Consider the following 18,842-nt stretch of genomic DNA (forward strand, 5'->3'; position numbering starts at 1 on the left):
AGAGTGGCTCTGGTCACAATATGGCGACGCCCAGGATGGGCAGAGCATCGCCCCCTGGGGGGCAGAGCACCGCCCCTGGTGGGCGTGCCGGGTGGATCCCCGTCGGGCGCATGCGGGAGTCTGTCTGACTGTCTCTCCCTGTTTCCAGCTTCAGAAAAATGAAAAAAAAAAAAAAACTTTCAGCTAAGATGAATAAGATCTGCAGATCTAATCAGCGAATACTGTAGTATACAATTGAAAGTTGCTTAAAGAGAGTAATATTCTCTCCCCTTGGGATATCTCGGTCAGTAGGAGTGTTGTCCCAATACGCCTAGTTTGAGCATTCGATCCCCAGTCAGGGCACATACGAGAAACAATCAATGAATGCATAAATAAGTGGACAGATACTAGTTTCTATAGTTTGTTGAGCTAAATTTTGTTTAACGCATTTGACAATAGCACAATTATTCAGTGATTTGATTCTAACTGTTCAATAAACATTTCCTGAATGGGGTGTGGGGGGCAAGATTTTTATTCTAAAGGAAATAAAAATCTACCAAAAGGATTGAGTGATCAAATTTTCACCTTCCTTTTTTTTTTTTAGCACACAAGAGACGGACAGAAAAGGGGAGAGATGAGAAGAACCAACTCACAGTTGCAGCACCTTAGTTCATTGACTGCTTTCTCATGTGCACCTTGACCAGGGCGGGGGGTGGGGGTAGGGGTAGGGAGTAGGGGAGAACTCCAGCTGAGCCAGTTGACTCCTTGCTCAAGCCAGCAACCTTGGGTTCAATCCAGTGACCTTGGACTTCAAGACAGCAACCATGGGGTCATATCTGTGAAACTGCGTTCAAGCCAGATGAGCTTGTGCTCAAGTCAGTGACCTTGGGGTCTCAAATCTCAGTCCTCAGCATCCTGAGCTGATGCTATAACCCCTGTGCCACCGCCTGGTGGGGCAAATTTCCACCTTCCAAAGAAATGCAGCTTTAGTATTAAAAAAATGATTTATAGAAAGATAGCAAAAAGTCCAATAAGAGAGACAGTGCATCCCTGGCTGGATTGCTCAGTAGATAGAGCGTCATCCTTGGCTGCTGAGGTCACGGGTTTCATCCCTGGTCAGGGCACATACAAGAAGCAACCAATGAGTGTACAACTAAATGGAACTAAGTACAACAATGAGTTCATGCTTCTCTCTCCTCCTCTCTTTTTCTCAAATGAATAAAAAAAATTAAAAATAAATGCTACTGCAGAAATGTAGACAGGCATTGGTGAGGTCTTGATCTCTGAGAGCAGACAAGAGGGTAAACATTTACTGAAATCTTAAATCAAAAAAAAAATCAGCCTGACCATACGGTGGAGCAATGGATAGTGCATCGGCCTGGAACACTGAAGGACCCAGGTTCAAAACCCCAAAGTCACCAGCCTGAGTACAAAGTTGCTGACTTGAGCTAGAGGTCACTGGCTCGGCTGGAGCCTCCTCCCCCACCTTGTCAAGGAACACATGAGAAAGCAATCACTGAACTAAGGTGCCACAACTGTGTATTAGCGCTTCTCATCTCTCCCCTTTCCTGTCTGTCCCTCCATCACTTAAAAAATAAATTAAGAGCAAAATAATAGAAAGAAATTAGGTGCTTATTTTAAAAAATACTAAACTACCACACAGTGAAAAAGACGACAGAAAGAACCAGAAAAGATTATTTGGAGAATTCAAGAACAAAAGGGGGGAAAGAGAAAGAAAAAGGACAGGCATAAAAAGAAACTTAGAAAGAGGAAAAGGGAAGTTTGCTCCTGATACATATTTAATCAGACTGTCTTGTTGTTAGGTATCTGATCAGGAAAAATGAGAGTAAACTATCACTTTTAGAAATCTGCTCTTAGAAATTCAGTTAGCTTAGTGTTAAATTTTCAAAGTGTTCTTGCTAATTTCTAAAAATTTAGTCTTCTCAAAACACCAGCACACAAGTATTTTTTATCTCTCTCAAAAAATATTCATTGCCCTGGCCGGTTTGCTCAGTGGTAGAGCGTCAGCCTGGCGTACAGAAGTCCCGGGTTCGGTTCCCGACCAGGGCACACAGGAGACGCGCCCATCTGCTTCTCCACCCCTCCCCCTCTCCTTCCTCTCTGTCTCTCTCTTCCCCTCCCGCAGCCGAGGCTCCACTGGAGCAAAGATGGCCCGGGTGCTGGGGATGGCTCCTTGGCCTCTGCCCCAGGCGCTAGAGTGGCTCTGGTCGCAACAGAGCGATGCCCTGGAGGGGCAGAGCATCGCCCCCTGGTGGGCGTGCCGGGTGGATCCCGGTCGGGCGCATGAGGGAGTCTGTCTGACTGTCTCTCCCCGTTTCCAGCTTCGAAAAATACAGAAGAAAAAAAAAATTCATTGGTAATTGTTTTAATTTTTTATAATTTTAATAATTTATTTTAGAGAAGGAGAGAGAAACAACTTGTGGTTACACCTATCCATGCATTCATTGGTTGATTCTTGTTATGTGTCCTCAACTAGAGACCAAACCCACAACCTTGGCATATCAGGAAAACACTCGAACCAAATGAACTACACTGCCAGAGTATATACATTTGTAATCAATTAACATGTGGTAATAATTGGAAATAGTCAGCATTTGCCCTAATTCTTACCACCAAAAAAATCTTGATGTATGACTTTTATACCAAGAGTTACCTACTGTGCTTCTTTTTTAGCCAACAGAATCATGAATTTGCTACTAACAAAATTTAACAACTTTAGGCCCTGGCTGGTTGGCTCAGTGGTAGAGTGTCGGCCTGGCGAGCAGGAGTCTCGGGTTCGATTCCCAGCCAGGGCACACAGGAGAAGCACCCATCTGCTTCTCAACCCCTCCCCCTCTCCTTTCGCTCTGTCTCTCTCTTCCCCTCCCGCAGCCAAGGTTCCATTGGAGCAAAAGTTGGCCCAGGCACTGAGGTGGCTCTATGGCCTCTTCCTCAGGTGCTAGAATGTTGCAACCAGAGCAGGGCCTCGGATGGGCAGGGCGACGCCCCCTGGTGGGCATGCCGAGTGAATCCTGGTTAGGCGCGTGCGGGAGTCTATCTGACTGCCTCCCCGTTTCCAGCTTCAGAAAAATACAAAAAAAAAAAAAAAAAAATTTAACAATTTTACCTACAACATGACTTATGTAGGAAAAATTTTTTTTAAAATGACGTTCTTTCAGAAAAGGGAGATTTCTGTTTCCAGTATGTTGAGTTCCAAATGCCTCTCTACTTCTAACTGGTAACCTGAATAATAATAGATGTTAATGGGAACTATAAATAAACCTCAAGAGAAAAAAATCATAACCCATCTACATGAACCCACATTACCTTGCCTCATCAGCATTAACTGGTGCTCATGCCTGGCTGCTTCCATTTCTGCCTCCAGCTTCTCTTTGGCTTCTCTGATGTTTCTGTCAACCTGCTCACGCTGCTGCTTCTCCATTTCGTCCAGAGCCTTCCATCGTGATGCATATTCAAATTCAAATGTCCCAGGCTGAGCAAAACGTGGAGGCTGTTCTCTTTCCCTACATTTACATTTAAAAACATAGAGAAATGTATGTTTAAAAGGATAAAACAACAACTAAAAGTAGTAAGACTACCATTTACTGAGCACTTACAGCATGTTCTTGGAACTGTGATAAGTACTTACTCCACATTAGGTGCCACATGGCATTACTGTGATGTGGATTTTAACAAGTCTCAGTTTGAGAAACTCCCCAAGCATAAATGAATAAGTAATGTGACCAGGATGCAAGCCTAGACAATCAGAAGCTATATAATCTTTACTCCTGTAAGTATCACCTCTAATAAGGCCTTTCTAGTGTTCATTCAATAAACAATTTTACATAAGGCAATCTGCAAAATATAAATCAAATACCGGCTAAGTTAATTGTCTGAAACCAACTTTTTTTTTTCTCTTAAGTAGTAACTTTTACAGAGAATAGTAAAACCAAATAGAGTTTATTAAATTTTATGTGCCAGGTTAATTGGCAAGGCCAAAATATAAAGACCTAACTTTATACCACCATAGTTATTTGTTCAAAATTTGTTTCCCGGCCTGACCTGTGGTGGCGCAGTGGATAAAGCGTTGACCTGGAAATGCTGAGGTTGCCGGTCGAAACCCTGGGCTTGCCTGGTCAAGGCACATATGGGAGTTGATGCTTCTAGCTCCTCCCCCCTTCTCTCTCTCTCTCTCTCTCCTCTATCTCCCTCTCTGTCTCTCTCTCTCTCCTCTCTAAAAATGAATTAAAAAAAAAACAAAACGTGTTTCCCTTGCTATACTGTAAGCTCAAAAAAGGACACGAAATGCCTGTTAACACCTGTACCTCAAGGACCCACCACAGAATCTGGCACATTGTATTCATTTAATATTTCTTGAATAAATGATCAGCAAACAAATGGCATAAATTTCATAAATAAAATCTTATGAATACACCAGAAATTCGTCAATTATATTTGCCTATCTTAGCTTTTATAGAAAAAGCACTTAAAAAATGTACTGTATTTAAAAATGAACAAGAACACAATCTACAACCCAATAAAAGTACCAGGTACCTTGCATTTATAAATGATAACTTCTACTTGGGAGTGGAGACAGGAAGATGGTGAGTGAGACAAATTTGGGAGGTAAATAGGGAGGCTGTCACAGAGGGAAAGATGCAGTAACAGGAAACAGCTTCGGATGTAAGGGCAATCTGGCTGTGACATGTCACCACCCCACTGATTACCAGAGTTGATTTGGCTGATCTGACTGGCTAGGCAGATGTCCCCTTCCTCCTTTACCAGTCCATGTGCACCCCTCCCAAAGCTGCACACTAGGTCGAAGAGGACAACCTTCCCCAATACAGGAGACGACTGTTCTTCAGTCAAGAGTATATGATTAGCTATACTCCCCTGCTAGAACCTCCAAACAAGCTCTCAAGTAAACAGCTTCAAGGATCTTCACTGGTATATTAGGAAAATCAAAATTAACCATATCTAGGTAGTCTAATCCTAAAAATTGATTTGGATTTTGTTCTTTTTAAAACACTGTCTGGGAAAAGTGGAAGGATGTGGGAGGGCTACCACCTACTAATTTTTCTGAAAGAATTATTAGTATTTCCTAAGTCAGACAGACACTGACTAGAATAATATTAAAAACTCATTTTTCTCCCAAGGAAACCACTTTTGAAAGAATATAAATTTGGGGAGTTAGAAATTATTTGAATGGTGGCTCTTATGCTTTGTAAACATTTCCTTCTGAGGATAAACTCTTTAGTAGTAAAGTTGGGAATATAACGAGATCTTACAGGTTTACTGGAATAACTAAATCGCTACATTGACAAGTATTGTCTATAATTCCCATTTCTTATAATACCCTTATAATTCCAGTCCTGTGATTCCTGAATCCATAAGCACAGTCTATTTCAAATTTATAATGCTAAGCTATAACCAGAAAAAAAAGGTCAAGAGAATACGATATCACAGTAAGTCTTTGAAAAATAGAAGTGTAGCCTGACCGAGCAGTGAATAGAGCCTCGGCCTGAGATGCTGAGGACTCAGGTTCAAAACCCCAAGGTAGCTGGCCTGAGCACGGGTTTATCAGCTTGAACTAGGGTCAATGGCTTCCCCATTGTCTCTCTCTTGAGCAAGGAAGGGGTCACTGGCTTGGCTGGAGCCCTCAGGTCAAGGCACATTTGAGAAAGCAATCAATAAACAACTAACTAAGCTACCTCCTCGATATGAGTTGATGAGTCCCCTCCTGTCTCATTTTCTATCTCTCTCAAAAAACAAACAAACAAACAAAAAACAGCATTGTAAAAGAGATTTAAATTTTAATGGTTATAAATTACAACTAATTACTATTGATCCTTCTTCCTGGGAATAACTGTTTTCCCTCACTTCCAGGACACACTCTGCTGGTTAACCTCCCAACTCCAATGACAGCTCTCACTTAAGTCTATGCTGATTTTGTCTGATCTACCCAACCTCTATATACTGGAGTATTTCAGGGTTCACTCCTTTGACATATGTAGTTCTCTATTACATGAGATAGTTCTGGCACAGAGAGTTAATCTAAAATCCAGACAAAAATCCAACCCAGTAATAGTCAACCTGGTCCCTACTGCCCACTAGTGGGCGTTCTAGCTTTCATGGTGGCGGTAGCGGAGCAACCAAAGTATAAATAAAAAGATAGATTTAACTATAGTAAGTTGTTTTACAAAGATTTATTCTGCCAAACTTAGCAAAAATCCAACATAAAGTACTTGGTAAGTAATTATTATATGCTTTAACTTGCTATAACTCTGCTTTTTAAATTTTATATAGCCTGACCAGGTGGTGGCGCAGTGGATAGAGCATTGGGCTGGGATGCGGAGGACCCAGGTTCGAGACCCAGAACTCACCAGCTTGAGTGCAGGTTTCATCTGGTATGAGCAAAGCTCACCAGCTTGGACCCAAGGTCACTGGCTCCAGCAAGGGGTTACTCAGTCTGCTGAAGGCCCACAGTCAAGGCAGATATCAGAAAGCAATCAATGAACAACTAAGGTGTTGCAACGAAAAACTGATGATTGATGCTTCTCATCTCCCTCTGTTCCTGTCTGTCCCTATTTATCCCTCTCTCTGACTCTCTCTCTAATAAAAAAATAAAATTTTTTTTTATAAAGTACAGTTACTTCCCTATTTTATAAATCACCATTACTGTGGAACAGTGGGCGTTTAGAAAATTTTACTACTAACAGAGATACAAATGTGGGTGGTAGGTATAAAAAGGTTGACTACCCCTGATCCAACCACTGATTTGAAATTCCACATTAACGTTCAAAAGCCATCTCGCACTTAACATGACCAAAACAGAGCTACTGATCTTCCTCCCCCAATCTGATCCTCTACAGGATTCTCCAAATAAGTCATTAGCAATTTCCATACTTCCAATCACTTAAGCCAAATATCTTGTAATCATCCTTTGATCTGTTTCTCCCATATGCCCATATCCATCAGCAGAATCTAAAGTCTATTTTCAAACTACAGTATATCCAGAATCTGACCACTTCTCATCATCACCGTTGACAACTACTCCATGTCTACAGGTTTCTAAACTTATCTCTCCAATTCCACCCTTATCTCTTTATAATCTACCCTTAAAACAGCCAGAAAGCCCCTATTAAACTAAAGATTAAGTCACAACTCTGCTCCTTCCTTTCTCATAAAATACAAGTCAAAAATCAGCTCGACAGCATACATGGCCAAACAATCTACATTCATCCACTACATGTGCTCTCTCTAACTCATCCCTACTATTTTCCCCATATTCACTATCCTCTGAACCAGTCTGTTTGAACCAGTCTGTTCCTGGACCATGCGAGAGCCCTCCCTCAGGGCTGTTACAGTTACTGTTTCTTCTGCTAAAACCATTATCCTTTACTCCAGTGGTCCCAACCCCCAGGCCGCAGACCACTACCGGTTTGTGGGCCATTTGATACTTGTCCGCAGAGAAAGAATAAACAACTTACATTATTTCCGTTTTATTTATATTTAAGTCTGAACGATGTTTTATTTTTCTGAAATGACCAGATTCCCTCTGTTACATCCGTCTAGACTCACTCTTGACGCTTGTCTCGGTCATGTGATACGTTGCCGCTAAAATTAAACCCATAAACTAGCAAAATGAGTGAAAAACAAAATTGCATCAAAAGTTTTTTTGCGAAGTGGAAAAGGGCCAGTGAGGAGAAAGAAGAACCTACGACCTCAAAGAAAAAGAAGGCTTCATTTAACAGACAATACTAGGAGTCCTACTTGAAGTATGGATTTATTGCAACTGGTGCTTCTCGCGCACCAAGGCCGCTCTGCATAATATGTGGCGACTGGCTAAGTAATGAGGCAATGAAGCCTTTAAAACTGCTTCGCCACTTGGAAACCAAGCACTCTACTTTAAAAGACAAGCCTTCTGAGTATTTCAAAAGAATAAAGCATTAACAAGAAGGACAAACAATTACTGGTGGCCACTATATCAATATATGCGAGTGCACTGAGAGTATCATTCTTGGTGGCTAATCATATTGCTAAGGCTAAGAAGCCATTCACCATTGGTGAAGAATTGATCCTTCCAGCCATTAAAGACATTTGTCGTGAACTTCTAGGAGAGGCTGCAGTTAAAAAGATAGCAGACGCCTCTTTTGGCTACCACCATCACACGGCGCACTAAGGAAATAGCAGAGGACATTGAATCACAATTGTTGGAAAGGATTAATAAATCACTGTGGTATGCTCTCCAGGTTCACGAATCTACAGATACTGACAACAAGGCAATGCTACTTGTTTACGTGCGTTATCTTTATCAAGAGGATGTACATGAGAATATGTTATTTGCACTATCATTGCAACCAAAACCACAGCCGCAGAACTATTTAAATCGCTGGATGACTATATATCAGGAAAACTGAAATGGTCTTTTTGTCAGCATATGCACAGATAGAGCTGCTGCCATGACCGGAAGGATGTCTGGTTTAACTATTCGGGTTAAGGAGGTTGCACCTGAATATGAGTCTATGCATTGTGTCATTCACAGGGAAATGCTGGCTAGCCGAAATATACCACCAGAACTAAACAGTGTATTGAATGATGTTGTTAAAGTTATTAACCACATCAAAGCACACACCCCTCACTCGCGCCTGATGAGGAAATGAACGCGGAGCACAGACACCTTCTCTTATACACAGAAATAAGATGGTTATCCAGAGGGAGGTACCTGGCCAGAGTGTTTGAATTACGAGAGTCGATGCAGAGATTTCTCTCAGGAAAAAAGTCACCGCTAGCTGCACATTTCAGTGATGAAGAATGGGTTGCAAAACTTGCTTACTTGTGCAATATATTTAACCTCCTCAATGAACTTAATCGGTCACTTCAGGGGAAAATGACAACTGTCTTCAAGTTGGCAGATAAAGTAGCTGCATTTTTTTTCTTTTTTTTTTCTTTTCATTTTTCCGAAGCTGGAAATGGGGAGGCAGTCAGACAGACTCCCGCATGTGCCCGACTGGGATCCACCCGGCATGCCCACCAGGGGGCGATGTTCTGCCCCTCTGGGATGTTGCTCTGCTGCAACCAGAGCCATTCTAGTGCCTGAAGCAGAGGCCACAGAGCCATCCCCAGCGCCCGGGCCATCTTTGCTCCAATGGAGCCTTGGCTGCTGGAGGGGAAGAGAGAGAGAGGAAGGAGAGGGGGAGGGGTGGAGAAGCAGATGGGCACCTCTCCTGTGTGCCCTGGCCGGGAATAGAACCCAGGACTCTTGCACGCCAGGCCGATGCTCTACCGCTGAGCCAACCGGCCAGGGCCAGTAGCTGCATTTAAAGCCAAAATGGATTTGTGGTAATGATGCATGAACAGGGGTATATTTGACATGTTTCAAACATTTGCGGGAATTTTGGAAGAGACTGAACCCAAGCCTTCATTGTCTCAGCTGGTGCACAATCACCTGTATTTGCTTTTAAAAGAGTTTGAATGCTACTTCCCAACCACAAAAGACCCACGAATTACCAAGAAATGGATCCGCTATCCATTTGTCAACAAACCAGGTAACTCCAGCGTGTCTATGCAAGAAGAGGATCAACTACTGGAGATCGCAAATGACAGCGGCCTTAAAAATATGTTTGAGACTACAACTCTGCCGGTGTTCTGGATTAAAGTCATGGCAGAATACCCCGAGATCATCACAAAAGCACTAAAAACCCTGTTGCCATTTCCGACATCCTATTTCTGTGAAGTGGGATTTTCTGCAGTGACAGCAACCAAAACAAAATTACGGAATAGACTGGACATAAGCAACACACATCAGTTGTCATTGTCTATTACCCCTGGATGGGACCATCTCGTTGCAGAGAAACAAGCTCAGGGCTCCCACTGATTTAGCGTTATGGTTGTTGAGAGATGGGCTAATATCTCTCATTCTATATAAACATTATAATAAATAACCCTTAACTTACAGTATTCATAACAATGGTGAGTTGTATTTTTCATGCACTTTATATTTGTTTTTGTGTTGTATCTTATTTTTAAGGCATGTTTAAACGTTACCATAGCGACTAGAAAGTGTTTGGAGGCAGAGAGGATGTTACTCAGGTTATGTTGTTGGTGTGATGTTAAGAGGACGCTTCTAATAAAGTTGCATACGAGTACACAGTGGATTCATGTTTATTTTTATTGTCATAGGTTCATGATTGGTAGCGAGCCTGAACCTATCATATTACATATTGATGTCACACATGAAACATTGTCAGAATAACAAATTTAAATACAGCCTGAATAATGAGGACATGCTCATTCCTCCTTTAACTTAGCCCAATAAATATCGTAAGTTCGACAATTATATTTAAAAATACCAGTTTTTACGCTGGTCGCATAATTTTATTTTGTGCATTTATCCGTCCCACCCTAAAGGCCGATCCGAGAATGTATTTTCTGACATTAAACTGGTCCGTGGCCCAAAAAAGGTTGGGGATCACTGCTTTACTACACCCCAATTCTGCAAGCTGCATGGCCAGCTTCTCCCCTCGACCCCTCAAGCTGTTACTCAAATGTCACCATCTCAGGTAAACTATCCTAACACTGTGTAAAAGAGCCATCTCCTATCTCCCCATTACCTAACTTTTCCCTGCCTTTTCACTGTATTTGTTTTACTTATATTATTGTTTACCCACCTTACCACCCCACACAACATGAATTCTGTTCACTGATACATCTTCAGCAAGGCACACATAGCAAACACTATTTGTCACTTGAATCTACTGAAAGGAAAAACATCAAAGAATGGTAATTAAAATATGCATAAAATAGACTATTAAATCTTAATTAAAATCATAACATCCATTTGTCAGGATGAAAAGCTACTATTATATATAAACCAATGAGTATAAAAGGATGAAAAGCTACTATTATATATAAACCAATGAGTATAAATTCATGTATTTCTGGAGAACCATCTGCCAGTGTCAATCAACTTTAAATATGCATCATGCCCTTTATGCCTCACTTTAGTGGTTCTTTAAATAGCACTTCTCACTACTTAATCACTGTTTTATAATCTTTGATTCATTATTAGCTGCTACATTTTTTTGTTGTTGCTATTTTCTATTGTTTGATTCACTGTTTACTATGTATCTTCCCCACCAGAAATGTATGCATCATGAGAGCAGAAACAGTGCAAAATGGCACTGGGAGCACCTACAACAGTACATGGCACAAAAGCATTACAACATTTGTTCAATTCATGTTACAGTTTTATTTATTAAATAAACAAGTGAATGGTTAAAATGTATCCATAGAGACAACTTACATAAAAAGTTCTATCATAAGGAGTGAAAAGCAACTGGTAAAATAATAATATACAGCATTTTGAAAATAGGTGATTTTTCTTTTCTATCTCTAAGAAGAGATAAAACTTTGTCAAATTATTTATCTAGAGCCTCCCTCACTCTACCTCCCAAAAAAGTCATTTTAATTTATACATGAAGCCTACTAATTAAAGAAATATTATCATGATACCTAGATTTTACTGTTTTTCTAGCATAAATACTGCCAGTCTCCTTCTACCAACCCAACACTGCCCGTTATAAAAGTAAAAACGTTTCTAAGTATTATGTTAACGTTTCACCCATATACAAAAAAAACTAGCATTCCATGTAGACCAGGCCACTCTAAGAAAAATTATATGACTAAACAGAACATCTAATAATCCAACAATACTTGAAAACAAATGTGATGTAAGATATACCCTTGATGACACATATCTAAAATACCTTTATTAATAAAATCTTACTTATGATATTGTTGAGTTTTCTGCATTAGCTTCTCTGGCAAGCCATCTTCATCATCAAACTGCTCCATTGGCTCCACAATGACTGGACGTGGGGTCCTAGACAGGTAAAAAGTATTAACAAGAATTAATGCAGGTCTCCTGTTGGCCCAGTATATAAAACGTCAACCTGGAATGCTGAGGTTGCTGGTTCAAAGCCCTGGGCTTGCCCAGTCAAGGAAGGCACATACAGGAAACAAATACTACAAATTGATGCTTCCCACATCTTCCAATCTCTCTCCCTCTCCCCCTCTTTCTTTCTCTCTCTCCCCTTTCTCTAAAAAAAAGGTCAATCAATCCATTAAAAAAAATTAATGCGTCTAAAATTAACAACTTCCTAACAATTTTTTTTTCCTGAAGTGAGAAGCGGGGAGGCAGAGACAGACTCCCACATGCACCAGACCAGGATCCACCCGGCATGCCTACTAGGGGGCGATGCTCTTCCCATCTGGGGTGCTGCTCTGTTGCAACCAGAGCCATTCTAGCGCCTGAGACGGAAGCTGTGGAGCTATCCTCAGCCCCCGGCCAACTTTTCTCCGATGAAGCCTTGGCTATGGGAGGAGAAGCGAGAGATAAGAGAAGGAGAAGAGTAGAAAAGCAGACAGGCACTTCTCCTGTATGCCCTAGCCAGGAATCGAGCCCAGGACTTCCACATACCAGGCTGACACTCTACCGCTGAGCCAACTGGCTAGGGCTCCTAACATTGTGTGTGTGTGTGTGTGTGTGTGTGTGTCACAGAGACAGAGAGAGGGACAAATAGGGACAAACAGGAAGGGAGATGAGAAGTATTAATTCTTCGTTGCGGCACCTTAGTTGTTCACTGACTGCTTTCTCATATGTGCCTTGACTGGGGGGCTACAGCAGACTGAGTGACCCCTTGCTCAAGCTGGTGAGCCCTGCTCCAATCAGATGAGCCCACGCTCAAGCAGACGACCTCAGGGTTTCAAACTTGGGTCCTCCGTATCCCACGAAGTTCTGTCCACTGCACCACTGCCTGGTCAGGCCCTAACAATTTTTTAATTGCAAGATATATACTTGGAAAATGTCTTTCAAGAAACTTCTCTGCCTAACCGGGCAGTGGTGCAGTGGATAGAGCATCGAACTGGGATGTAGAGGACCAAGGTTCGAGACCCTGAGGTCGCCAGTTTGAGTGTGGGCTCATCTGGTTTGAGAAAAGCTCACCAGCTTGGACCCAAGGTCACTGGCTTGAGCAAGGGGTTACTCGGTCTGCTGAAGGCCCACGGTCAAGGCACATATGAGAAAGCAATCAATGAACAACTAAGGTGTTGCAACAAAAAAACTGATGATTGATGCTTCTCATCTCTCTTTGTTCCTGCCTGTCTGTCCCTGTCTGTCTCTCCCTCTGACTCTGTCTCTGTAAAAAAAAAAAAAAATTCTCAGAAGTTATTATATATACTCATAATTAATTACCATTTGCTGTGCCAGTCACAAATGAATAGTAAAGTCAGACAAAGATGAATGCTTGTTTTTAGAGCAGTCTATTCAAGATGACAGAAAAGCAAACCAAGAACTATGAACCTTTATAACCACTGCAGTTAACTTTTATAAAGTACAAAGGATAAGAATGAGTACTAAGTCATGTTCTATGTATCTGGCATCAAGTTCTCATGTCCCACAACCTCCTTGCTCTGAAAAATCTTTCAAAAACCTAGAGACCTAAAAGATCAGCCAGGTAAAAGGGAAGGAAGTGGAGTCAGAAACACAACATTTTCAAGGAGCACGTAGAGGGAAGGAGAGTGTCAACAAGAATAGAAAACAATGTAAACTGTAAGTTTTAAAAAATTTAATTAAAAAAATGAACAATGAAAGTTATGACTTGGAACCCTCCTCCTTTACCATTTACCTAAGTAAAACAGGAGAAAGGGGAAGCTCATTGAGGAAAAAAAAAAAGAATAAGTGGAATAAGTGATATACTTACTGATATTAAATTTTTCCTTTCTATCAGCTTCTCAGCATACAAGCAAAAAGTTTTTTAATTGGTATTAAAGAAAGTGGTGGAGTGGGGGAGAAAGAAGTAAAATGAGAAAGTGGGGAGAGAAGGGAGACAGTGGAAGAGAGGGGAGATAGAGGGGGGAGAGGCAGAAACATTGATTTGTTGTTCAACTTATTCATGCATTCATTGGTTAATTTTCCTATATGCTCTGAAAGGGAACTAAACTCGTAAAGTTGGCATATCAGGACAACATTCTAACCAACTGTGCTACCCAGCCAGGGCCATAAAACCTATTTATATTACTTCTGAAGAGAGATGATTCAGAAAAATAACCACTGTTATTTAGAGGTGTTAACAGAAGAGCTAGAGAAATGAAGGGACTTTCTGGATTCCAAAAACATCCCTTTACAATAAAGATGCAGAGATTAACCGAGACTTTAAAACCTAAGCTGTAAGAAGAAGAAAAAAACACGTAATTCCTGGGCTAGGGGAGACATTTTAGACAGAAAAAGAATTAAAAGTGGGTGTCAAATATATTTCGGTGATGAAGACAATGAGAGTATAGAAACCTCGAATAAACTGAGTGAACACCCAAAAGAAAAGGGATTTATAGGCCTCAATTTCAAGAATGAGACCTCATATTCAATATGTAAGATAAGAAACATGATGAAGGAGGAGTAAATACAGCCTCAAAGAGTACATGCAATCCAATGAAGTATGAGAAAGGTGGTGCAAGTTCCTAAGCCAAGCCAAGCCAACCCATGGAAGGTTGCGGTCTGTACTTCTAAGAGGGCCCAAAAGGCCCCAGGAACAAAACGAAGATGCACTATGGATCATTACCCAATGGAAGCTATGACAGGACCACAAACATAAGAATAGTTGTATGGCCAAATAAGAACCTAAGCAGAAGCTAACGAAGACAGAAACTTCAATACCACAAGGCCATTACCAGCCAAGAGAAAAATCAGAAAAGGAAATTCAAGAAATAAAAATGTACTAAGCAGATCATTTGTCATACAGAACATGACAATATTTAGAACTGACAAGATTAATTTGATGAAGTGAAGGAAATAGTGAAAAAAATTAGAGAATGACTTCTTTACTACACTCTCAAATAACGCTAAGTGTCATAATTATAAAGTTTCAAGTTATGAATGAACATGGCCCACTAGACACTCATATGCTGCAGGGGAACAATTTACAGCCTTCTGGATAAGAACTGAACCAGTACATACAAATGTTAGACATTTATAACTTGTTCCTGAAATTCCATTTCTAAAACAATAAATAAGTTAGCAAACATCAGTCACAATCATATTAATCAAATTACATAACACAAAAAGACCATGTACGATATACATGAATGTTTGTTATTTTAAATAATTTTTATTGGCCTATCCAGGTGGTATTGCAGTGGATACAGCATCAACATGAGATGCTGAGGACCCAGGTTTGAAACCCCAACGTCACCAGCTTGAGCACGAGCTCAGCAGCTTGAGTGTGTGATCACAGACATATAACCCCATGTTCGCTGACTTGAGCTCCAAGTGCCTGAAATTTAAAAATGAAGGATTAAGGGCCCTGGCCGGTTGGCTCAGCAGTGGAGCGTCGGCCTGGCGTGCGGGGGACCCGGGTTTGATTCCCAGCCAGGGCACATAGGAGAGGAGCCCGTTTGCTTCTCCACCCCCCCCTCCTTCCTCTCTGTCTCTCTCTTCCCCTCCCGCAGCGAGGCTCCATTGGAGCAAAGATGGCCCAGGCGCTGGGGATGGCTCCTTGGCCTCTGCCCCAGGCGCTGGAGTGGCTCTGGTCACAGCGGAGCGGCACCCCGGAGGGGCAGAGCATCGCCCCTGGTGGGCGTGCCGGGCGGATCCCGGTCGGGGCATGCGGGAGTCTGTCTGACTGTCTCTCCCGGTTTCCAGCTTCAGAAATAAAGTAGAAGAAAAAAAAAAAAATGAAGGATTAAGGCAGACTGGTGGTGGTTCAATGGATAGAACATGGACCTGGGATGCAGAGGTCCTTGATTCAAAAGCCTGATGTTGCTGGCTTGATAGAGTGCAGGTTCATCTGTCTTGAACACGGGATCATAGGTATCATCCCACAGTCGCTGGCTTGAGCAAGGGGTCAGTGGCTCGGCTGGAGCCCCCCGGGCAAGGCATATATGAGAAACAATCAATGAACAACTAAAGTGCCGCAACTATGAGTTGATGATTCTACCTTCCTGTCTGTCTGTCTCTCAAAAAAACGGGGAGGGGGTGTATGTAATGATAATTTCACTGTGAAATCATTCTTATAGATTTCACTACGAATGCTCTTGCAGATATAAGAGCACTTTGCAAGATTTTCTAATTTTAGTATTTTATTAACTAGAGCTGAGAATTAAAGAATAATAAAGTAATTCCTAAGATGATGATGATTTTATTTTTAAGACAGAAAGAAAAGGAGAGAGGGAGGAGAGAGATGAGAAGCAACAACTCATAGTTGCGGCCCTTTAATTTTTTATTCATTGCTTCTCAAACATGCTTTGGCTTTGACCGGGAGTTCAAGCCCAGCCACAGACCCCTTGCTCAAGCCAGTGGCCTTGGGATCATGTTGATGACCCCGTGTTCAAACCGGCAATTCTGGGGTTTCAAACCTGGGACCTCAAGAGTTCCAAGTCAACCTTCTATCCACTATGCCACCACCAGTCAGGTCTTTCATTTATTTTTGAGAGAGGGAAGGAGAGAGAGAGAGAGAGAGAGAGAGAGGAAGAGAGGAAATAGAGAAAATAAAATTTTATAATAAAGTAAAAATAAAATCACTTGGACCTGAAGTTATCTATCTTAGACTTATAAATTGACCCAATTAAAAAAAAAAACACCCCTGCAATGGTTCCATATGGTCCTTTTAAGAAAAAAATTTAATTTTCTTTTGAAGACCTCTAAGAAGTAAAATTAAGGAGTAAAATTATCAATCCTTGCTCATAAGAGAAAGTAAACACTTAAAATTTGACCCAAATGACAGCGATGATATATTTCAAGAGTTAAGTGTGCCTTTTTTGAAAGGTAAGTAGCAATTTACACTTCCATCACCAGCAGATATGTCTAGAAAATTCTTCTGTTTCCAATATATTAAAAAAAAAGAAATTTTACATTGTTATTAGAAATATTTTTTTCTAAGTATAAAAGTAACCCTGTTTTTAATAAAAAGGTGTGTGATCAAGCAAATAAAATGTTGAGAAGCAATCTCTTTTAAGTATAAAATAGAAAAAGTATAAAAAATTATTAACAGCTCTAGCCAGAAGACTCAGTTGGTTAGTCTCACCCCGATACAATAAGGTTGTATCCCGGCCCTGGCCGGTTGGCTCAGCGGTAGAGCGTCGGCCTAGCGTGCGGAGGACCCGGGTTCGATTCCCAGCCAGGGCACACAGGAGAAGCGCCCATTTGCTTCTCCACCCCTCCGCCGCGCTTTCCTCTCTGTCTCTCTCTTCCCCTCCCGCAGCCAAGGCTCCATTGGAGCAGAGATGGCCCGGGCGCTGGGCATGGCTCTGTGGCCTCTGCCTCAGGCGCTAGAGTGGCTCTGGTCGCAATATGGCGACGCCCAGGATGGGCAGAGCATCGCCCCCTGGGGGGCAGAGCACCGCCCCTGGTGGGCGTGCCGGGTGGATCCCGGTCGGGCGCATGCGGGAGTCTGTCTGACTGTCTCTCCCTGTTTCCAGCTTCAGAAAAATGAAAAAAAAAAAAAAAAAAAAAAAGGTTGTATCCCTGGTCAGGGCAGATACAGGAACCAATCAGTGAATGCACAAATAAGTGGAACATCAGATCAATGTTTTTCTCTCTTGCCCTTCCTCTCTCTCTGAAATCAATTTTTAAAAATTAAAAAAAATATTAATAATTACTTGTGTACAACAAATAACAAGTAGGCTTGAAACTGCTTTCTCGCCAACTGATCTTGGCTGGTTTTCTGTGCCAAAACTATACAATCTGATTTATGTTGAATATCAACCTTCACACTTTTTCTTTCTTTCTTTCTGGGAGTCTGAAATTTTGGTGTTCACCAACTATACGAGAACTTATTAAATTGATACTCTACCCTCCACCCCCATCCCCCCATGGTGGATTTAACTTCCCCAGTAGTTTTTAATTATTTATTGATTTTTTTATTTTGAGAGAAACAACAACTTGGTTATTTCATTTATTTATGCAATCATTGGTTGATTCTCATATGTACCCTGACCAAAGATGGAACCTGCAACCTCGGTGTATCAGAATTATGCTATATAACCAAGTAATCTATCTAGCCATGGCATTCTCCTGGTAGATTCAACACTTTGTGTTGTCTCAATTAGCTGCTAGAGGAGGTAAGCCTGTCCTGTGTGGCTTAAAAGAAAAGAACTCTAGAAAGCCTACACCTGGTTTCCTCCAGACTTTACCCCACATGCATGTTCCTTTTCTAATTCTGTTCTGTATTCTTTCATTGTTAACAAATCGTAGTCACAACACTTTATGTTGAGGCGTGAGTCTTTCTAGTGAACCTTGAAGTGGTCTTAGAGAACCCCTTTCCTATCCTCCACCATATACCTGAAAACACATTGATTAAATAGAACTTCTGACATACTCACATATTTATTTCAGCCTTTTTTTTCTAGTCAGTTCATTAACACAAATTTGGATGACAACATACACGCAGAAATGTGTTCTTTTTCTTTTACTTGCTGTATTAACATTTAACTTATACAAGAAACAAGTTCTAGAGCAATTGTTAAACAGGCTACGTGCATAACCAAATGCTCAGCTATGAACAAATGTGGAGTTTGTCATTTGTAACCAAACTAAAATTCTGTTTCTATTTTAATTGAGATACAATTCAAATACCACAAAATTCATTCTTCTAAAATATACATTTCAGTGGTTCTTAGTACGTGCAACCATCACCACAGTATAATCCCAGAACATTTTTATCACCCTGAAAATAAACCATGAACTCATTAGCCATCAATACAACATTCCCCTTCCCCTCAGCCTCTGGCAACTACGGTCTCTATGGCATATATTGCCTTAAAAAAAATTTTCATGAGTGTTGCATTTTCTCATATCATAAAATAATCTT

At 41.2% G+C, this 18,842-nt stretch overlaps 1 protein-coding gene across 1 annotated transcript in view; it reads right to left on the minus strand.

Annotated features, from left to right (window-relative positions):
* Window positions 1-18,842, minus strand: part of PSPC1 (paraspeckle component 1) — a 90,993-nt gene that overhangs the window by 47,391 nt on the left and 24,760 nt on the right. Inside the window, exons 3-4 of the mRNA XM_066258272.1 lie at window positions 11,768-11,863; window positions 3,307-3,503 (exon numbers count right to left, since the gene is read on the minus strand). Of these exons, the coding sequence (XP_066114369.1) occupies window positions 3,307-3,503; window positions 11,768-11,863 (293 nt within the window). The remainder of the gene's footprint in view (window positions 1-3,306; window positions 3,504-11,767; window positions 11,864-18,842) is intronic.

This window comes from Saccopteryx bilineata, chromosome 2 (genome assembly GCF_036850765.1).
Source record: "Saccopteryx bilineata isolate mSacBil1 chromosome 2, mSacBil1_pri_phased_curated, whole genome shotgun sequence".
NCBI classification, from domain to species: Eukaryota; Metazoa; Chordata; class Mammalia; order Chiroptera; family Emballonuridae; genus Saccopteryx; species Saccopteryx bilineata.